We start from the raw sequence: 23521 nt of genomic DNA, 5'->3' as shown, positions 1-23521 counted from the left end.
TTTATCAATAAAAGACCGAGATGGGTGCAGTAGTGAGGAATGGGTCAGATACTCAAGGTGCAGAAATCACCTACGTGAATGGACACTTACCAATAGCTAGGACAAAGTACAAATGAAGAAATAATAGAGATCGTAAGAATGGTACTTCAAGAATCATGGGTGATACAGTCGTCAAATAACTTTGGCAAATGGTTCAGCATTGTCCTCTGTGCAGAAGAGTATATAGAATGTATTCAGGATGGTTTCTTTGAGCATTATTTTGATCACCAAAAGGGAGCAGGTTCAGAATCAGGTTTATTATCACTGACATACAGCATGTTGTGAAATTTGGTGCTTGGAAGTAGCAGAACAGTGCAATACATAAACTATTACTTAAGTTACGTGTTGGCATGTGGCCAAGTGGTTAAGACATTCGTCTAGTGATCTGAAGATCACTAGTTCGAGCCTTGGCTGAGGCTGCGTGTGTGTCCTTGAGCAAGGCACTTAACCACACATTGCTCTGCGACGACACCGGTGCCAAGCTGTATGGGTCCTAATGCTCTTCCCTTTGACAACATCGGTGTCGTGGAGAGGGAAGACTTGCAGCATGGGCAACTGCCGGTCTTCCATTAAAAAAATCTTGTCCAGGCTTGCGCCCTGGAAACTTTCCAAGGCCCAAATCCATGGTCTATCGAGACTAACGGAGGCCTCCACTCCACTTAAGTTACAATGAGAAATATATTAACAAAATAGTGAGTTGGTGTTCATGGGTTCATACACCATTCAGAAATCTGATGGCAGGGGTGGGGGGGGGGGGGGAGAAGATGTTCCTGAAACATTGAGTGTGTGTCTTCAGACTCCTGTATCTCCTCCTTGATGGTAATGAGAAGAAGGCATGTCTTGGATGGTGATGACCCTTCTTGATGCATCACCTTTTGAAGATGTTCTCGATGGTGGGGAGGGTTATGCCCCTGATGGACCTGGCTGAGTCTACAACCTTCAGCAGCCTCTTCCAATCCAGTGCATTGGTGCCTCCATACCAGACAGTAATGTAACCAGTCAGAATGCTCTCCACCATACGCCTGTAGAAATTTCCTAGAGTCTTTGGTGACATACCAAATCTCCTCAAACTCCTAATGAGATATGGTTACTGCCATGCCTTCATCATGATTGTATCAATAGGTTGGGCCCAGGATAGATCTTCAGAGATGTTGACACCCAGGAACTTGAAGCTGCTCACCCTTCCAATGCTGATCCCTCAATGAGGACTGGTGTGTGTTCCCTCGACTTCCCTTTCCTGGCTACTTGTCCGGTGTAAGGACTAATTAATGATCTCATTGGAAAGGACTTCCTCAGAAAAAGTGATAATAGCATGGTGGAATTTTAAGATAAATTTGAGGGTTTGCAGTTGGACAAGAGGTTGGTGAGGCCATGTTTTGTATCTTTTTATTTAGTGATACAGCATGGAATAGGCCTTTCCAGCCTTAGAGCCGCACTGCAGAGCAACCCTCGACAACCCCGATTTAGCCCTAACTTAATCATGGGATAATTTACAATGACCAGTTGACCTACCCGGTACTACTTCGGACTGTGGGTTGAAACTAGAGGACCTGGCAAAAACCCATGGGGAGAACGTACAGAGACTCCTTACAGAGAATGCTGGCATTGAACTCTGACACCCCGAGCTATAATAGTGTTGTGCTAACCGTGGCGCCTAAGTATTATGTTCAGTTTTGGTCACTCTGCTGTAGGAAAGATGCCATTAAGCTGGAGAGAGTGCAGAGCAGATCTACAGGACAGAAAGGGCGAAGAAGGATGTGGGTGAAATGCAAGGAAATGGGATTGGTGCAGATGGGGATCTTGGTTGGCATGGGTGAGTTGGCCCAGGGCCTATTTCCATGCTGTATAACTCAATGAGGGTGAGATAACCTGTGCTAAACTTCAAGGTGATTACAGGTGTGTAAGGCACAGATGGCAGAAGCAGATCGGGAAAACCAGACAAAAGGGTAATGTGCTCAATCAGTTGCATCCAGCTTTTAAGGAACTATCTCATAAATCTCAGTGCATTCTACCCTGTACTCACTTGAGTTTAGAAGAGTGGGGGAGGGGGAAATCTCATTGAAACCTACCAAATATTAAAATGCCTAGGTAGAGTGGATGTGGAGAGGATGTTCCCTGTTGTGGAGGAGGTCCAGGACCAGAGGGTACAGCCACAGTATAGAAGGACATCCCTTTAGAACACTGATGAAAAGTAATTTCTTTACCCAGAGAGTGGTGAATTCATGGTCACAAACTGCTGTGGAGGCCAAGTCTTTGGGTATATTTAAAGAAGAGGTTTGTAGGTTCTTGATTCTGCTTTGTGCCTTATGGTTTTTATTTGACCCAAGCCCTCCATCAACATGGTGTCCTTAAGCTGCTCTCTAAAACAGCCTAACAAGCCCCTGAGTTCAAGACTAATTAGGCATAAGTAGTAAGTGTTTGTAAACACCTATCAAACATTGAAAGGCCTAGATCAGGGTTCCCAACCTGAGGTCCATGGATCCTTTGCTTAATGATATTGGTCCATGGCATAAAAATGGTTGGGAACCTCTGGCCGAGATAGAGTGGATGTGGAGAGGATGTTTCCTATAGTGGGGGAGTCTAGGACCAAAGGGCACGGCCTCAGAATACTAGGATATCCCCTTAGAACAGAGGTTGCTAAGTCCTTGATTGGGTATCAGAGGTTGTGGGGAGAAGGCAGAAGAATGGGGTTGAAAAGATAATAAATTAGCCAGGACGGAGTGGTGCAGCAGACTCAGTGGGCAATTAGCTTGATTCTGCTCCTGTGTCGTATGGAAAGATAGACACTTTGCAAAGGGCTGTGGCTGAATGAGGAAGCTGAAAATAGTAGCAAGCGGAACGAAGAGGCAGACAATATTGTGTCAGTTATTGGGAGACCTGATAACAGGGAAGCTACTGCAGACCAGTATTTGCCTAGATAAACTTATTAATATTCAGAGTAATTTAAATTAATTATCTCTCAAATATAAAAGAGTGAAGTATCAGAAATTTAACTGGAGGTTTTCTGCATATTTACAAATTGCTTCCTTGTGGTTTGAAGACTGTATCAGAGGTTTTGAAAATGATGAAGAGTGCGAATAACTTTTACTTTTAGGATTAATTGGATTGTATGATCAGAATCTCAATATTTATTGCTTATTTATTTTTATTTTTGTTCAAAGTATTTTTTTAATTCAAAGTACATATATGTCACCTTATACAACCCTGAGATTCACTTTCTTGCAGGCATACACAGTGCATCCAAGAAATATAATAAAATCAATGAAAGACCATACCCAATAGGACGGACAAACAACTAACGTGCAAAAGACAACAAATCGTGCAAAATACAAAAGAGAAAAAAATAAGCAATAAATATGGAGAATATGAGATGAAGCGTCCTTGAAAGTGAGTCCATAGGTTGTGGGAACTGTTCAATGATGGGGTGAGTGAGGTTATCCCCTCTGGTTCAAGAGCCTGATGATGGAGAAGTAGTATCTGTTGTTGAACCTGCTGGTGTGGGTCCTGAGAATCCTGTATCTGCTTCCCAATGGCAGTAGCAAACCAGATAGAAGCGGTTTATTGTCTTTTGCACATTAGTTGTTTGTCCATCTTGTTGTGTGCAGTCTTCCACTAGATCTATTCTGTTTCTTTGTATTTACTGTGACTGCTAGCAAGAAAATGAATCTCAAATTATATATGGTGACATATACAGTACTGTGCAAAAGCCTTAGGCACATATATATAACTAGGCTGCCTAAGACTCTTGCATAGTACTGTATTTGTCAATGTGGAGCGGAGAGTAGGTTTGGCACGAGCAAAGGATGTTGGGAATGGTGAGGGTGTGGGATAGGTGGCAGAGAAGAAGTGCTGGGATGGAGATTAACATGGGTGCAGACACACCCAGCCCTGAGACACCAAGCAAGTTGATTTGATTCAAAACACTTGGTTTATTGATCATTAGAATGTCTCTCTGGTGCTTCCTGCTCCCTCCCCTCTTCCTTCCCTTTCCCCAACCATGATTCCCTTCTCCCTACCCCCTTCCCACTCTCAGCTCGCAATAGAGACCCATATCAGAATCAGCTTTATCATCATGAAATTTGTTTTTTTTTGCAGTGGCAGTACAGTGCAATACATAAAATTACTACAGTACTGTGCAAAAGTCTTAGGCACCCCAGCTCTATCTCTCTCTCTCTCTCTCTCTCTCTCTAAGACTTTTGCACAGTACTGTATGTACTTTGATAAGAAATTTATTTTGAAGTTTGAAGGGAAAACGCAATAATGTTCAATTAAGGTCCTGTTCTCTCCTGGCAGCCTGAAGTCCGACTCGCAGATGGTTATGACGTGTTCATTCCCAAGTCACAGCTTGAGTCCATATTGCTCAATTACTCCCGCACTGGAAGTCTGCTTTTTCGGAAACTTGTCTCCGCGTTTTTTGATGATCGAACGTTGGCGAATTCTCTTCCGAATGGGAAAAGGAAACGAGGGGCCAATGACAACAGGAAAGGTCTGGATCAAAATATCGTGGGAGCAATAAAAGGTAATATAGTAACCCATGCACTCATTTTCAACTGCTCTTCATCTCATGTTCTAGATATTTATTTCTTTTCTTTGTGTATTTGCAGTTTGTAATATTTTGCACATTATTTGTTTGTATTGTTATGTACAGTTTTTCATTGTTTCTATTGTGTTTGTATTTACTGTAAATGCTTGTAGGAAAATGAATCTCAGCGTAACATAAGGTGACATATATGTCCTTTGATAGTAAATTTACTTTGGACTTTTTTTTAATATTGGAAAAAAGGGCATTGCTTCTTTAATCTGAAGATCTAAATTGGGCTATTTTCTCTGGAGTGTCAGAGGCTGAGGGAAGACCTGATTGAAGCAAGCTAGGGACTTTCTCTTTTGAGTGAAGGAGCATAAGAGGTGATTTGATGGAGGTATACATGGTGATAATTGGCAATGATAGAGTGGACAATCAGAGACCTCTCCCCAGGGCAGAAATAGCTAATATGATGCGGTATAATTTTAATGTATCTACCCCTATCACCACCCCGGCAATGACACGCTGCCAGGGGTGGTTGTACAGGCAGGTAGATTGTGGATATTTAAATAGGCACATGGATGGAGGAAAAATGTAGGGCTCCATGAGGGAAGGGTTAGTTTGATCTTAGAGTAGGTTAAAAGGTCAGCACAACATTGTGGGCCTGAGGGCCTGTGCAGTTCTATGTTCCCTAACTCAGTGATTCCATCTATTTAATTTATTCTGATAGCATGTCAATGAGGAAATCAAACGTCATGCCATCTGTCTCCACGGTGCTGTCTGTATTATCACTGCGCGGGTAGAACTCCTCCCTCCTGATTAGTGTGGATCGTAATTTCTGCTTTTAAACTAACAAGATGAGGGATGAATTACAAATAAGACTGATCTAGAAAGAATCCTACATGGCTGGCTACATCACACAGACTGCAGCCCGGAGAGATTAGTGGCAGAACTCATTACGGAGATGGACTATTTTGAGTTGACTGATGGCTGGGATGTGCAGATTGTTACAACGAACATCAACAGAATGAAGTGGCTACACCTCCCAGCAGGCACAAGGCACCAATGTTCAGTATAATAATCACAATGTGCATTGTGGGCATGTTGTGTTGGTGCTGGAATGTGTGGAGACACTTGCAGGCTGCCCCCAGCACATCCTTGGGTATGTTGGTTGTTAACACAAACAACACATTTCACTCGAAGTGTGATAAATAAGCTTGAATCTTGAATCAGATAATGATCACTGACATATGTCATGAAATGTGCTGCTTGGCAACTGTAGTACATTGCAAAACACAAAATTTACTGTAAATTACAATAAAATATATTTTAAAAAGAAGAGCTAAAAGAGAAGAATAGTGTTCATGAGTTAATTGTCCATTCAGAAATCTCTTGGCAGAGGGGAAGAAGCTGTTCCTAAATCGCTGAATGTGTGTCTTCAGGCTCCTATACCTCCTCCCTAATGGTAGCAATGAGAAGAGAACATGTCCTGGGTCGTGGGGGTCCTTAATGATGGATGCTGCCTTTTTTAAGGCATCGCCTTTTGAAGATGTCCAGAAAGCTGGGGAGGCTAGTGCCCATGATGGAGCTGACTGAGTTTACAACTTTCTGCTGTCTTTTACAACTCTAAGCAATGCCCCCTATACCAGAGGGTGATGCAACCGGTTAGAATTCTCTTCACAGTACATCTGTAGAAATTTGCTACAGATTCGCTCCGTCTGCATCAAGCAGGATTTCCCAGTGACCAATCATTATAATTCCACTCCCTGTTTCCATTCCAACATGTTGGTCAACGGCCTCCTCTCCTGCTATTTTGAGATGACACTCAAATTGCAGGAGCTGTACCTCAACATCTGGGTAGCCTCCAACCTGATGGCATGAACATCAATTTCTCGAACTTCCAGTAATTTCTTCCCCTCCCCTTCTTTCTTCTTCCATTCCCTTCTCACCGCTTCTCTTCTCCTCACCTGCCCATCACCTCCCCGTGGTGCCCCTTCCGCTTCCCTATCTACCATGGTCCACTCTGCTCTTCTATCAGTTTCTTTCAGCCCTTTACCTTTTCCACCAATCACCTCCCAGCTTCTCACTTCATCCCCTCTTCCCCCACCTACCCATCTTCCCCCTCATCTGGCTTCTTCCCTCTTCCTTTCCAGTCCTTTTGAAGGGTCTCAGCCCAAAAATCAACTCTTTATTCTTCTAAGATGCTGGCTGACTTGCTGAGTTCCTCCAGCATTTTGTGTGTGTTACTACAGAAATTTGCTGGAGTCTTTAGTGACAAACTGAATCTCCCCTTAGGAATACAACATTTGAGTGCTTTAAGCAGAGAGGCTGTGGGGCGTTCAGGTCAATATGAACAGAATGCTCTCCACAGTACATCTGTAGTAATTGGTTACAGATTGGCTCTGCTCACAATGGACAGGATTTCTCAGTGGCCGTTATACTCCCATTTCCACTCTGACATGTCAAAAGAAAGGAACTTTCCGAGAGTCAAGTTTGAGACAACTTTACACTTCCCATTGTGAAGCTAACTTGTGGGATTTATATCAGTATATTTTTCTCAGCACGACACATCAACGGCAATCCTCAAAAACTGCTACACAGATCTTAGATTTGAGTCAATAACAAAAATTTTAAATTTCAGTTTTCACAGAGAAATACTGCACGTTAAATCAAATTGACCGAGTTCCCGGACCAAAGGATTGGATACAGATTCTCCAGGATCAAATTAAGCTGGCAAGAAAGCGCTTAAAAAGAGGTTCCGGTGAGTAACTGTACTCTGCAATCTCAAGAGTAACTGAAGATGTTATTTTGACGTAATGGCTGGCACCTTCATTACTTTTTAAATGAAGGTGTCTCTGCACACTTTTAAATGTTGTGAAATACAGTGGATTCAGTTAATCAAAGCAGCTACTTATTTGAGACAACTCTTAAAGAGCAAAAACTAATCGAGAAAATAGCTGGGATTCCCTTCATTTATTGGAGACACTGTGCCGGTTAGTTGGGACAGAAGTCTGTTGCCAAACAGTTTCTAGCTAGCGTCAGTCGAGCGCATTTGTGTGGTTGTTAAACATAACACCATGCTTTAAGCAAGCAGTTTTTAAATAGCATCTGTTAGGCATGTTTGTGTTCAAAAGCAGTTATTTTTGACACTGATAATTGGCGAGAAATAAGCAGTAAGACAATTCAGGACCGTTTTGCTCACTGTGGTTTCAAGCATTCAGGCTTGGAGATGCCAGTAGTGGTCAGGAGTGAAACTGAAACAATTTCACAACTTCAGCAAGTTAGGAACTATGAAGAATTTGAAGGTATCAACAATCGTCTTGAATGTTACAATGAAAACGAAGATTTGGAGGATGCAGTTGTCGACAACATTGTATGAAGGCAGTCCGTTACCTACACTAGATGTCTGCACTGACTCTGTTCGTTTATAGTCAAAAACGAACAGGCTGGTGATACGTCTCTACCAAAGAAGGTGCAAGACACTCCTTCCCTCTGCTAGCCTGCAGGTCACCCTTGAGTAAGATGTAGCACCTGTTATGTAGCCCCCGGATCAGGGTCACCTGACGCAATGGGAGCAGGTGGTGGGTGCTCATACAAGCAACTGGTGCATATCTAAAGTCCTGGTTATGAATTGAATTGACTTTATTACTTACATCGTCACATACATAAGAAGTAAAAATCTTTACGTTACATCTCCAAGTGTGCAATGTGCAATTTATAGTAATCTGTAATAAATAGTATGTACAACAGAACCCTCAATATAGCTTAGGAATACAATTGTGTCAGCATGAGTTAATCAGTCTAATGGCCTGGTGGAAGAAGCTGTCCCGGAGCCTGTTGGTCCTGGCTTTTACACTGCGATACTGTTTCCCAGATGGTAGCAGTTGGAACAGTTTGTGGTTGGGGTGACTCAGGTCTCCAGTGATCCTTCAGGCCCTTTTTACACACCTGTCTCTGTAAATGTCCTGAATCATGGGAAGTTCACATCTACAGATGTGCTGGGCTGTCCGCACCACTCTCTGCAGAGTCCTGCGATTGAAGGAAGTACAGTTCCCATACCAGGCAGTGAGGTTGCCAGTCAGGATGCTCTCAACTGTGCCCCTGTAGAAAGTTCTTAGGATTTGGCAACCCATACCAAACTTCTTCAACCGTCTGAGGTGAAAGAGGTGCTGTTGTGCTTTTTTCACCACACAGCTGGTATGTACAGACCACGTGAGATCCTCGGTGTTGTTTATGCTGAGAAACTTAAAGCTGTTCACCCTCTCAACCCCAGATCCATTGACGTCAATAGGGGCTAGCCAGTCTCTATTCCTCCTGTAGTCCACAACCAGCTCCTTTGTTTTTACAACATTGAGGGAGAGGTTGTTTTCTTGACATCACTGTTACAGGGTGATGACTTCTTCTCTGTAGGCTGCCTCGTTATTATTTGAGATTAGGCCAATCAATGTAGTATCATCAGCAAATTTAATTAGCAGATGGGAGCTGTGGGTGGCAACACAGTCATGGATATAGAGAGTAAAGGAGGGGCCTTAGTACACAGCCCTGAGGGGCACCTGTGTTGAGGGTCAGAGGGGCAGAGGTGAGGGAATCCACTCTTATCACCTGCCGGTGATCTGTCAGGAAGTCCAAGATCCAGCTGCACAAGGCAGGGTGAAGACCGAGGTCTCTGAGCTTCTTGTCAATTCTGGAGGAAATTATGGTGTTGAATGCCTAATTGTAGTCCAAGAACAGCATTCTCACATAAGCATCCTTCTTCTCCAGATGTGTAAGGACGGTGTGTAGAGCTATGTGCATCATCTGTTGATTGGTTGTGTCAGTAAGAGAACTGTCATATGAGCAACTAGTGCATATCAAAAGTCCTGGTTATGTGACCACTTGATGCCAAGCAGACAATCTCTGAAGAATATTGATAGTGGTTGGGGTCACCCATCTTGTAAAGACACTACCCAGAAGAAGGCAATGGCAAACCAATTCTGTTGAAAAATTTGCCAAGACCAATCATGGTCATGAGACCATGTTCGCCCATGTCATACGACATGGTGCATAATGAATAAACAGTCAAAAGATCACAACATGGAAGATCCTCCATCGATAACTATAAGGAACTAATACACAGTTTAATAGGACTTGGAGTGGCATTGGTAGTGTTCTAATTTGTTCTGTATTTAATTTAGATACATCATTTATCATTCAAATATGTGATAGCTTGTCTTTTTTAAAAATAATTTTTAACTATTTCCATGAGACCTCTGGGGGAGGATATGGAGAGCAAGCTGTTGCCCATGTAGCAAGCTCCCCTTCTCCACGCATATGGCGAACCCAAAGGAACGGCAGAGACCAATACAATTTGGCACCAGCCACATCACAGGAGTTGCCAGTCAGCATTGAACTCAATGCAGGACTGCCTTTGGGTCTCCAGCTCCAGATTATTCCCTCTGGGTTTACTCCCTAAGCCTTTCCCATGAGTGAGTATAACCGGCAAGGCAGCAGAGGTTTGAGATCAGGGCTTCCTTTCTTCGAGCTGAGCTGCCAACTACAGCTGATAAGCCCCATCTGCCTGAAGCGACTGGTTTTAAGGCACCAGTAACCCACCTTTGCCCCTTCTCCTGTCAGTAGAAACATTCCCGCTGAGCTTAGTAGTGAAGCCTCACGTGAAGGCCAGGAGCTGGATTTAGTTGTGGGCTATTTCAGGTGCAGGCCATTGGAAGCATTTAATACTTATCTCCACTACCACCCCCGGCTATAACAACCTTAAGGGCCTGATTTCCATGAAACCTCAGCCAGTTGGCCAAAATCTACTAGTCCCAATGTATCCCAATAAAACAGAATCCACTCTGTATGGTCACAACACTGATGTCATCTCTCTTTTCTGCTCAGTAATGTGTCACCTGGTAATCTACAGAAGAAATAGAATCTAGTTTTAGAGAGCTCTCATCTTTGGATTCCTCCTGTGTTTCCCTTGACAATTCTATTGTGACAGCAGTAATAATTTTATCTATCGATAACAGTAACCATTTATATTGTTCTTTTAAAGTAATTCAACATGCTTCACAGGAACTTTACCAGACGAAATCTGATACTAGGCATTAAAGGAGATGTCAATGGTCAGGCTTTGAAAGGCTTATCATAGGAGTGTTTGATGACTGTACTTGCTGGAGTTTTGAAGAATGAGGGGGATCTTGTTGAAGCCGATTGAATGTTGAAAGGCTAGATAGAGTGGATGTGGAGAGGATGTTTCCAGTGGTGGGGGAGTCTGGGACCAGAGTGCACAGACTCAAAATAGAAGGATGCCCCTTTAGAACAGAAATGAGGAGGAATTTCTTTAACCAAAATGTGGTGAATTTGTGGAATTCATTGTCACTGACAGCTGTGGAGGCCAAGTCATTGGGTATATTTAAAGAAGAGGTTGATAGATCCTTGATTAGTCAGGGCATCAAAGATTATGGGGAGAAAACAGGAGAATATTGATCCGAGGGATAGTAAATCACCCATGATCAAATGGAGAAACTTGATGGGCTGAATGGCCTAATTCTGCTTTTTGGTCTAATTTTCCACATTGGTTGAATTCTGAGGAAGTAACACTTGTTATTCCTGCCATTGGAAGACATTGGAACCTCTTTTTAAGGTCTGTTTTATTTACAATTTTCTCTCATTACGGTACAGCACTGACTTTTCTTGAATTAGTGATTATGTGGCTAAGCCTGTGCATAATCCTGAGAAGCATAGACAGTCGGCCAGTATCCATATCCCAGAGGGCCTCTAATACCAGAGGGCATGAGTTTACAGTGAGAGGGAGAAATTTTGAAGGAGGTGTGCAGGACAAGTTCTTTACACAGGGTGGTGGGTGCCCATGGTGATAGTGGAGGCAAATACAAGTGGATCTAAGATAAACACATGAACTTGCAGGGAGTGGGATGATACAGATCACAGGTAGAAGTGATTAGTTTAATTAGTTTAACACAACAGTGTGGGCTGTCCTGTCATATGAGATGTGTGGGACAAGTTTTTGACTCAGGTGGTGGCGGTGGGTTTCTGGAACACTTGCCAGTGTTGGTAATGGAGATGGATGCAAGAGGCTCTTAGATCATGATGTGAAGGTGCAGGGAGCGGGTGGATATGGATCGTATATGGGCAGAGGTGATTAGTTTAACTTGCAACATTAGCTTAATTAGTTCAGCACAACGTTGTGGGCCGAAAGGCCTGTTCATGTGCTGTACTGCTCTTGGTTCTAAAATCACAACAGCCGTCTGGGTATTTAACGATTCTCCATAGATTGCAAAAATGAGAATGTGCTGGTCTTCCGGCATCTGAAAACTACCTCACCAAGTTGGTGTTGAAAGGAGGGGGTGGGAATACGTCAGCTGCGAGCTCTGGTATAAATGTCATATTTTGTGAATTAACATTCCCACTTGTGGGTGAGACAATACAAAACAGCCTTTGTCACACACCAAATAAAAATCTGCATTGGAAATATTGCAGTTAATTGTTTTCGGGGTAAGCTCTATTTACAAATGTAAGGCTTCTGTCTGTTTGCACTGGTTTAGCTAAATACCACAGAGCTTTCACTATTTCTGAGCGACATTCTTTCATTATTAACAGAACTATAGATCTACCATGAGGAGTGTAATCCCACTGATGGCTGATAACATTCTCCAATATAAAACTTCGGGCTGTGTTGGGATGAGGGGTAGTTAGAAGCTGATTAAGCTGAAACCTTATTAAAGCCAGAGCATTATCAGCCCCTCTGTTGAGAAGCAAGCATTGGCGAAGGGACTTCTTTATGATTCTGATTCAGCTTCTGCAGTCTGTTCATTATACTTTCAATATGGGCAGTGGTGGTCACTTCTACCCAGGTTGGTGAGGTTGAGACTGAGATGATGAACCCATGGATGAGATCTTCAGCGGCAATGAGCCAGGTATAGACAATCATCAGGGGTGTCGGTTGATAAGGTGAATGGGCATGATCCTCTTGGTGTAAGGGCAAGGATATAATGCTGAGGCATCAGACAGACGTGGAGTATTGTGAGCAGCTAGGGTGGCTGAGTAATGTAGTGGTTAGTTAGCACAACACTTTACAGTAGGGGCAACCCGAGTTCAATTGCTGCCACTACCTGTAAGGAGTTTGTACGTTCTCCTCATGACTGCGTGGTTTTCCTCCAGGTGCTCTAGTTTCCTCCCGTGGTCCAAAGATGTACCAGTTAGTAGGTTAATAGGTCATTGTAAATTGTCCCGTGATTAGGATAGGATTAAAGTGAGCCATTGATGACTGAAAGAGCCAGAGGGCCTGTTCGGCTCTGTATGTCAGTAAATAAGTAAATGAATTTGCAAAGCACAGACATCAATGTGGGCAAGAGTTCTGTGCTGTTGGCATTGAAGCAGTTAATTTAGTCGGCTTTTCTTTCATCTCATTAGTGCAAAAACACAGATAGAAATGTAAATGTTAATGCACTGCCAGATTAGTTTTAAAGTTAAAGTAGAGTTTATTAACAGACTTTCAAGCAGCATCACAGGCACAGAGCAACATTCAGAAGAAAAGCATGAATTAGTCATAAATTATACACAATTTTGCAACAAAAACAATTAGAACAAATGTAAAGCGAAGTCTATTTTAATGCAAAGTGATTGTAGTGTTGCTAAGCTGCAGTGGCGATTAGTGTTTTGCCAGTTGGTTCATGAACTGGCTGGTTGAAGGGAAGTAGCTGTTCCTGAACCTGCTGACATGGGACTTCAGGCTTCTGTACCTTCTGCCTGATAGAAACTGCGAGAAGATGGCATGTCCTGAATAATGGGGATCTTTGATGATGGGTGATGTAATCCTGATGAAGGGCCTTGGCCCAAAATTTTAACTATTTATTCCTCTCTTAAAGATGCTGCCTGACTTGCTGAATTTTTCCAGCATTTTATGTGTGTTACTCTGGATTTCCAGCATTTGCAGAATCCATTGTATTTGATGATGGATGTTGCCTACTTGAGTCCGCCATTCCTGTAGATATTCCTGATGGTGGGGAGGAATTTGCCCGCAATATATTGGGCTGAGTCCACTACTGTATGCAGGTTCTTACATTCCTGAACATTTGATTTGCCGTCCCAAACCGTGCTGTCACCAGTCAGGATACTTCCAACAGTATATTTGTAGAAGTTTGTTAGAGTGGTGACAAGCAGAACTCCCTTAATCATCTTAGAAATTAAAAACACTGGCATACTTTCCTTATTATGTTAACGTTTTTAAATTTTGGTACTAATTGTTTTTATTTCCAGTTCTAGAGCCATTTGAATCCAGTGGGAAGATTGGAACCAGTTTCATCATAAGTACTGGTAAGTTTCTGGTGTGTTCTTTAAAATCAAATATGTCTCAATTTTGCAAAAATGTAAATCTTTTTAAAGATTTAGCAAAAACTGCAAAGGGCTTCTAAAATTTACAGTACTGTGCAAAAGTCTTAGGGACCCTAGCTATAAAACTTTTGCACAACTGTTTTTGTCAACATTGAACGAAGAGTGAGTTTGTAAATCTGGCAGGAGCAAAGGATGAAGGATGTTGGGTGTTGGGAATGGCGAGGGTGGAGTGCTGTAGGAGGGTGTAGGACAGGCAGCAGAGGAGTGGCAAGGCCCAAGGGAAGGGGTGTGGATGGAGACACGCCCAGCTCTGAGACACCAGGCAACGCCACTTGATTCCAGACATTGGTTTATTGATCATTACAGAATGTCTCTCTTGTGCTTCCCACTCCCTCCTGTCTCCCTTCCCCTTTTTCCAACCATGATTCCCCTCTCCCTGCCCCTTTCCCACTCTCAGTCCACAGTAGAGACCCAGATCAGAATCAAGTTTATCATCACTCACATATGTCATGATTTTTTTTGAGGGAGCAGTACAGTGCGATACATAAAATTACTACAGTACTGTGCAGAAGTGTTAGACCCCCTAGCTCTGTCTGTGTGTGTGTGTGTGTGTATAAATATATATACTTTTGCACTGTATTTTATATGTCTTAAATATGCTTTAAGACTTTTGCACTGTATGGTACATCTGTTGACAGTTGAAGAATGTGAATATATTGCTTTACAGTGTCAGTGATCACCAACCAGGTAATGTATGTTCTCTCCATGACCATGTGGGTTTCCTCCAGGTGCTCGGGTTTCCTCCCACAGTCCAAAGACATACCAGGAGCAGCAAACACCAGAAAGGCATTCTAAAATGATCAGTAAATCCATTATTTGGAATAAAATTACCTTGCCTGGTGTCTCAGTGCTGGGTGTGTCTGCACCCGCACCACACCCCACCCCTCGCTCTCCTTCTCTGCCACCTGTCTGATATCTCTCCCACAGTACTCCACCCTCACCATTCCCAACATCCTTTGATCCCACCAGATTTACAAACTTGGTCTCCACTCCACGCTGGCAAATACAGTACCTTGGAAAAGTCTGGAGCTATGAGTATTTATGACATCTTCACAAATTATCATATGCAATAATTCATAATCAGTGAAGTACGTGTATCATAATTGCACTTTGAGCTGCCTTCCCCTTTAACAGACTGCCACTGAAACTGGTCTTAAAAGCACTGGAAATCCATGGCTTTTCTTACTGAGAAATGATTTTCTGAAATGTTGTGTCAGCTACCTTGTTAAGCCTGAGATGAGCTGAATTTTTCTGTCCAATGGTAACTAATAATTCTGAACTGTCTGTCTGTTGTAGGAGGAGGCAGTAATGCGGCCAGCTCGAGTAACGTATGGAACGATTCGGAGCCACTCCGAGCAGTTCAGATGTGATGTTTGGACAGCTGCCTTTTCTCCAATGAAACGTGGTCAATGGAGCAGCTAGTTCACAGTCAACCCTTTACATTCAGATTCATTTTCTCTCTTTCATCTGTCAGCTTCTAAATCAGTTGTGATGTTCCTTTATTAATCCTTTATTCATTTAGCATCCAAGTTAACCATAATAATTCTTCTGATGAAGATTCCTGTTGCTCGAAACACCAATTTGGGTTGCTGTTTCATACAGTGCAGACACGGGCCCTTCGGTCCAACTCATCCATGCTGACCAAGTTGCCAAGTCCCAATTGCCTGCATTTGCCCCTTATCCCTTTAAGCCAGGGGTTCCCAACCTGGGGTCCATGGACCCCTAGGTTACTGATACTGGTCCGTGGCATAAAGTAGTTGGGAAACCCTGCTGTAGGAAAGGCTTGTCCTCCTTCCAATTCCCACCACCTTATTCTGGCTCCTTTGCAGTCCTGAAGAAGGAACTAGGCTTCAAAATGTTGACTGTTTATTCCTCTTCATGGATGCTGCCTGACCTGCTGAGTTCCTCTGGCATTTTGTGTGTGACACAACATAGATTTTTGAATGTTTTGGAAGTGCATTAACAATCAACACAACCTAAGGATATGCTGGGGGCAGTCTGCAAGTGTGGCCACACATTCTGGCACCAACACAGCATACCCACAACACTCAGCAGAACAGCAACAAAACATGACAACAGCAAATCAAGCTCCTTACCCACCCACCCACTGACATACACAGATATCCCTCAAACCAAGGTTGCATCCTCTTCAATGTTCAAGTTGTTACAGGGATCCCTTTGAACATTGAACACTACAGCACAGTACAACCCCTTCAGTCCACAATGTCATGCTAACCTTGTAACCTACACCAAAAGCCATCTAACCCTTCCCTCCCACATAGCTGTCTATTTTTCATTCTGCTGTGTGCCTAACTTAAGAGTCTCTTAAGTGCCCCTAATGTATCTACTTCTATCACCACTCCTGGCAGGTTCTCCATGCACCCACCACTCTCTGTGTAAAACATCTTTCCTCTGACATCCCCTTCCACCTATGCTTTCCTCCAATCACCTTAAAAATATGCCCTCTTCTATTAGCCGCTTCCACCTTGGGCAAAAGTCTCTGGCTGTCCACTCTGTCTATGCCTCTTACCATCTTGCACACTTCTGTCAAGTCACCTCTTGTCCTTCTTCACTCCAAAGAGAAAAGCCCTAACTAGCTCAACCTATGTTCATAAGACATGTTCTCTAATCCAGACAGGATCCTGGTAAAACTCCTCTGCAGCCTCTCTAAAGCTTCTACATAGTTCCTATAGTGAAGCGACCAGAACTAAACACAATATTCCAAGTGTGGTCTAACCAGAGATTTATAGAGCTGTAACAATACCTCATGGCTCTTGAACTCAATTCCCTGACTAAAGAAGGCCAATATGCCATATACTTTCTTAATCACCCTACCAACTTGCATGGCAACTGTGAGGAATCTACGGACGTGGACCCCAAGACCCCTCTGTTCCGCACACTGTCAAGAATCTGGCCATTGACCCTGTACTCTGGACTTTGGTATAATTTGGAATCTTCTGTGAACTGCAGAAGAGGATCAGTTATTATTTTTGTTAGATATTTGATCACCAATGATAACATGGTGGGGTCAGGGGAGGCAGTTAAGTGCAAGTCATTGACTAACCGAACAAGCTTGCAAAGTTAAACAGCTCGCTCCATTATTGTGCTCCTGCAACACCCCCATCCTGAGAGGGATGTTATCTTCACCACTTAGGTATTTATTTTTATTTAGAGATCCAGTGCAGAACAGTCCCTTCTGCCCCAAAGAGCTGCACTACCCAGCAACTAGTTAACTCTACCCTAATCACAGGAGAATTACAATGACCAATGAACCTACTAACTGGTACGTCTTTGGACTGTGGGAGGATGTGGGAGCACTGAAGAAAACCCATGCAGTCATCGAGAGAACATACAAATCCTTATAAAGAGTGCCAGAATTCAACTCCGCATTCTAGCTGTAGTAGCATCATAATAACTACTACAACTACGCCCAGTTAGATAATTGTATACAGTATAATGGAAGATGGGGGTGGTGGGTCAAGGTGAAGGCAGTAAGACTGACGGAACAATCTTACAAAGTTAAACAGCTCACTCCATTATTGTGCCCCTGCAACCTGAGAGGAATGTTATCTTAACTTCACCACTTAGTTATCAGATTAGCATAATCATTTAAAAGAATGCTTCTTTCAGCAGAGATTTACTTTTGCTTGTCACGTCTGTGAATTGTTCAGTGGTCTTTAAATGAAGAAACTGTGATAAATGTGAAGTTTTAATAGCAGAGGCAGTATTATGCAATTACTACTGGCCCAAATTAGTACTTAATCCAGCTCCTTTTAGTTACCCGCAACACTGAAGTAAAAATGGGTGTATATCCCTGTTGGTGATATTGGTGCTCTCAGATTAGACACAAAGATGCTGTTAACAAGAGGGATTGCTTTACAGATTGATTTTACTAGCTAGTTCAAGAACATAATTGTGCAATTAACAACTTAGTTCAGAAATAATTTATAATTGATTTTGTTTTAGAGGCTTCTTTACTAATTGTTAGTTTTAAAAATTGAATAATTAATTTTTTTAAAAATATCCTCATTTTATAAGATCATTGAGGAATGTAAATAATTTGGATTTTTATTAGAAATTGTGCAATTAGTTAAACCTGGAGCAAAAAAGTACTGTAATATATTGTCAGTTACAATTGTTTTAATATGTAACACTTGTATTCATCTTTGTAATAAAAGTTGCTACAATTGTTATTGGCTTCTTGTTGCTACTTTATAAATGAACTGCTGCAGCCTCAGTAACATGAGAGGTTCTGCAGATGCTGAAACTCCAAAGCAACATGTACTAAATGCGGGAGGAACTCAGCAGGTCAGGCAGCATCTATGGAGAGGAATAAACAGTCAGCAGTCTCAGAGTAGAGGGACGTCTATTTAAAATGGAGATTAGGAGGAATTTCTTTAGCCAGAGTGATGAATCTTTGGAATTCGCTGCCACAGTAAGCTGTGGAGGCCAAGTCACTGGATATATTTAAGGCAGGCAGAGGTTGATAGATTCTTAATTGGTCAGGGCATGAAGCGTTATTGGGGAGAATGCAGGAGATTGGGGCTGAAAGGGAAATGGGTCAGCCATGATAAAATGACAGGGCAGACTTGATGGGCCTAATTGCCTAATTCTGCTCCTATATCTTATGTTCTAAAAGACCAAGACTCTTCATCAGGACTAAACGCTACCATGCCACTCTTGGTCTCTTGGCTTTAATAGGTGACCTCTAATATCTCTCCCTCAACTGTAGCTCGGATTAATAAGACAGGTTCAACCTAGTTTGTGCAACTGAGTTTGAAGTGAGCTTGAATGTTTGGAGGAGGAAGGCAGTGGATGAGAGCGTTAGACAGTCAGTTCTAAAGATAACAAAAATGACTGAGCATTTTGCCATTTCCTCCAGGAAAACAAAATTAAAAAGCAATTAAATCACTCGCTTCAGTGGAAGGCATCAGATCATAATAGAAATTTTCCATTCCATTCCCACCAGGGTTCATCTGAAGATTTAAGAAGAATCTGAACTGCAAATATCATCATCGTTGCTATGTGATGCGTCATATGACGCAGGCCATCATGGACTTTCCACAACCACAATTGTTCTTGGCAAATTTTTCTACAGAAGTAGTTTGGCATTGTCACCTTCTGGGCAGTGTCTTTACAAGACAGGTGACCCCACCCATCATCAATACTCTTCAGAGATCGTCTGCCTGGCATCAGTGGCTGCATAACCAGGACTGGTGATATGCACCAGCTGCTCATATGACCATCCACCACCTGCTCCCATGGCTTCATGTGACCCTGATCAGTGGGGGGGGGAGGGGTGCTAAGCAGGAGCTACACCTTGCCCAAGGGTGACCCGCAGGCTAGCAGAGCAAAGGAGTACCTTACACCTCCTTTGGTAGAGACGTATCTCCACCCTGCCACCCAAATACAATCTGTACTTTAATTGTGGTGGAACTGTCATCACCAGAACTGCACTCCGAATTCCAGCTGTTCAATTCTGGTGCCATTCTGTAAGGGTTCCCTGTAAGTCCTCCCCGTGGAATGTGTGGGTTTTCCCCGGGAGTTCCAGTTTCCAAAGATGTATCAGCTAGGTTAATTGGTCATTGTAAAGTGTCCTATGATTAGGTTAGGGTTATCTGGGTTTGCTTGGATGGAATGGCATGCAGGGATGGAAGGGCCTACACCCAGCTGTATCATTAAATAAATAAAATGACCTGTCACTATACTGTTCTGAAGTCAGGACAGAAAACTGCTATTTGTATACATCAGTTATGGATATTGACCATTTGGTAAATTGTCTATGTTTGAACTCATTATCTGCAAGATCAATTACCATTCTCAATAGAGGTGTTACAGCTGACAAACAATGCTATACTGAAGTTAATAAAGCAATTGTCCCTTTATTGTTGGTGATGTTTCACACCCTTCTGTAAATCTTATCTCGTCTGTCCCCGGCACCGCATATTGGTGAAGACCTCAGTCATCTGCCATAAATACACACTGCCACAGTCACCCCATCTATCTCTTCTGTGATAAGCAGAGGTGATCTTACTACAAAGGTCTCCCTTGTCTGGGTTTGACTAAACACTGTCACAGATAACCCCGCCTGGACATTGTCTTTAAGCTTTGCCTTACTGCAAAACCCACAGAATAATGGTTTAGAGGATTTGTCTAACTTCCACCCACAGAGACTCAATAGACAATCCCTCCATGACTTCCTCCTTTTCTGCAGCTGTGACAGTAGCTCTGATCAGCAGTGCCATGCCCCCATCTCTTTTGCCTCCCTCCCTGTCCTTTCTGAAACACCTATAGTCTGGCACTCTAAGTAACCATTCCTGTCCCTGCACCATCCAAGTCTCTGTAATAGCCACAACATCATAGTTCCAAGTATTGATCCATGCTCTAAGCTCATCTGCTTTGTTCATAATGCTTCTTGCATTGAAATAGACACATCACAAACCATTGGACTGAGCACATCCCTTCTCTATCACTGTCTATCCTCTCTCTCACACTGTCTACAAGCTTTCTCTATTTGTGAGCCAACAGCTCCTTCCTCCGTCTCTTCAGTTCGGTTCCCAACCCCCAGCAATTCTAGTTTAAACTCTCCCCAATAGCCTTAGCAAACCTCCCTGCCAGGATATTGGTACCCCTCGGATTCAAGTGCAACCTGTCCTTTTTGTATGAATTACGCCTGCCCCAAAAGAGGTCCCAATGAGCCAGAAATTGGAATCCCTGCCCCCTACTTTAATCCCTCCCCCCTGCACCAATCCCTCAGCCACACATTTATCTTCCACCTCGCTCTATTCCTATACTCACTGTCGCGTGGTACAGGCAGTAATCCCGAGATGACTACCCTTGAGATCCTGCTTCTCAACTTCCTTCCTAACTCCCTATAGACCGTTTTCAGGACCTCCTACCTTTTCCTACCTATGTCATTGGTACCAATTTGTACCATGACCTCTGGCCTGGTATACACCTTCCCATTTCAGGATATCGTGGATGCAATCAGAAACATCCTGGACCCTGGCACCTGGGAGGCAAACTACCATCCGTGTTTCTTTCCTGCGTCCACAGAATCACCTGTCTGATGCCCTAACTATAGAGTCCCATATTACAGCTGCCTTCTTCCTTTCCCCACCCTTCTGAGCCACAGGGCCAGACTCTGTGGCAGAGGCACAGCCACTGTTGCTTCCCCAAGGTTGTAGGTCATTCCCCACCCCCCACCCCGACAGTACTCAAACAGGAGTACTTATTGTTAAGGGAGACAGCACAGGGGTACTCTCTAATATCTGCCTCTTGTCCTTCCCTCTCCTGACTGTTACCCACTTATCTGTCTCCCGAGGCCCCTGTGTGACTACCTGCCTATAGCTCCTCTCTATCACATCCTCACTCTCCCTGACCAGACGAAGGTCATCGAGCTGCAGCTCCAGTTCCCTAACCTGGTCGCTAAGGAGCTGCAGCTCGACACGCCTGGTGCAGATGTGGCCATCCGGGAGGCTGGGAGTCTCCGAGACTTCCCACATCTGACACCCAGTACAGAACACCGGCCTCACAGACATACTTCCTGTTTCTATTCTGCACAGATAACCTACCTGGCCTTGAACCATTGAACCAAAGCCCTCCTGCTCTGTCTCCCTCTACTCTGATGCCCACCCTGTAATTCTGTCTCCTTTTAAACTCTTTGTGCCGGTCTAACTCGCTGACATCCACGCGCTTGTGCAGTTGTCCCTTGATTCTTGATGATTACCTTAACTGTAGGCCAAGGGATATTCAGTGACTTGGAAATTTTCTTGTGTCCATCTCTTGACTTGTGGTTTTCACTAACTTTTTCATGGAGTTGCTTGGAGTGTTCTTTTGGTGTAGTTTTTGCCAGGATACTGACTCACCAACAGGTGGACCTTCCATATATGCGGGTGTATTTTTACTACAATCAATTGAAACACCTTGACTGCTTCCAGGTCTCCAAACACAGATCTCCTTTTAACTAATTATGTGAAACCAGCTGGCTGCACCAGTGATGATTTGGTGTGTCATATTAAAAGGGTGTAAATACTTATGCAGTCAACTCTTATCGACACATCATAGAAAGTATTCTGTCTGCATCACTGCTTTGCAAGAAACTCCAGGGAGTTTGCAGATACCTCTCAGCACATCACAGAAATCAGCCTCCCCTCCATGAACTTCTCACTGCCTTGATAAAGCAGCCAGCATAATCAAAGCCCTCACCCACCCTGGGCGTTCTCTCTTCTTCCCTCTCTCATCAGGCAGAAGATATGAAAGTCAGAAAGCACGTCCCACCAGGCTCAAGGCTGTTTCTATCCTGCTGTTATCAGATGCTTGAACAATAAGCATCTCTTGGCCTCTCAATCCACCTCGTTAAGATTTTGCACTTTAGTATTTACCCACACAGCACTTTCTTGGTGTTTTTAAACTTTATTCTGCATTGTATTGTTTTGCCTTATTCTACCCCAATACACTGTGTAACGATTTGATCTGTTTGCTGCTCAAAGCATTTCATAATTGTTGAAGTCAGTGCCACTAGGCGGTAATCATTTAGGTCAGTTACTGTTGCTCCCTTGAGCACCAGAATGATGGTAGCTGCCTAGGAACAGTGGGCTGTTTCAGAGAGATATTAAAGACATCCATTTAGACCTCTGTTAACTGGGCAGCACAGTCCCTCAGCATGTTGTTTGGCCCCACACCTTTGTGTAGATTGGCTAGGATCCTCCTCACCTCAACTGCAACTAGAGATGGTGCCTGCTACTCGGAGGAGAGGGAGCTCTCCTTGATGTCACATCATTCAATGCAGCAAATCATCAGAATCAGAATCTGGTTTATTATCACCGCCATGTGACGTGAATTTTGTTAACTTAGCAGCAGCAGTTAGTTCAATGCGATACATAATCTAGCAGCAGAGAGAGAAAAAAATAAAATAAAACATAATAAATAAACAAGTAAATTAATTACGTATATTGAATAGATCATTTAAAAATGTGCAAAAACAGAAATACTGTATATTAAAAAAGTGAGGTAGTGTCCAAAGCTTCAGTGTCAATTTAGGAATCGGATGGCAGAGGGGAAGAAGCTGTTCTTGAATCGCTGAGTGTGTGCCTTCAGGTTTCTGTATCTCCAATCTGATGGTAACGGTGAGAAAAGGGCATACCCTGGGTGCTGGAGGTCTTTAATAATGGATGCTGCCTTTCTGAGACACCGCTCCCTAAAGATGTCCTGGGTACTTTATAGGCTAGTACCCAAGATGGAGCCGACTAGATTTACAACCTTCTGCAGCTTCTTTCGGTCCTGTGCAGTAGCTCCTCCATACCAGACAGTGAAGCAGCCTGTCAGAACACTCTCCACTCTACATCTATAGAAGTTCTTGAGTGTATTTGTTGACATGCCAAATTGCTTCAAACTCCTAATAAAGTACAGCCGCTGTCTTGCCTTCTTTATGACTACATTAATATGTTGGGACCAGGTTAGAGATCTTAACACCCAGGAACTTGAAGCTGCTCACTCTCTCCACTTCTGATCCCTCTATGAGGATTGGTGTGTGTTCCTTCGTCTCACCCTTCCTGAAGTCCACAA

General features: G+C 43.2%; 1 protein-coding gene across 1 annotated transcript in view; it reads left to right on the top strand.

Annotated features, from left to right (window-relative positions):
- bend7 (BEN domain containing 7) overlaps nucleotides 1-18163 on the top strand; it is a 74610-nt gene extending 56447 nt beyond the window's left edge. The window contains exons 7-10 of the mRNA XM_073065305.1: nucleotides 4333-4558; nucleotides 7203-7322; nucleotides 13820-13876; nucleotides 15251-18163. Coding sequence (XP_072921406.1) covers nucleotides 4333-4558; nucleotides 7203-7322; nucleotides 13820-13876; nucleotides 15251-15324 — 477 coding nt within the window. The 3' untranslated portion in view covers nucleotides 15325-18163. The remainder of the gene's footprint in view (nucleotides 1-4332; nucleotides 4559-7202; nucleotides 7323-13819; nucleotides 13877-15250) is intronic.
- The last annotated feature ends 5358 nt before the right edge of the window (nucleotides 18164-23521 follow it).

This window comes from Hemitrygon akajei, chromosome 14 (assembly GCF_048418815.1).
Source record: "Hemitrygon akajei chromosome 14, sHemAka1.3, whole genome shotgun sequence".
Classification (NCBI taxonomy): Eukaryota; Metazoa; Chordata; class Chondrichthyes; order Myliobatiformes; family Dasyatidae; genus Hemitrygon; species Hemitrygon akajei.
Note: the sequence above shows the minus strand (reverse complement) of the source record. Positions and strands in the feature narration are given on the sequence as shown.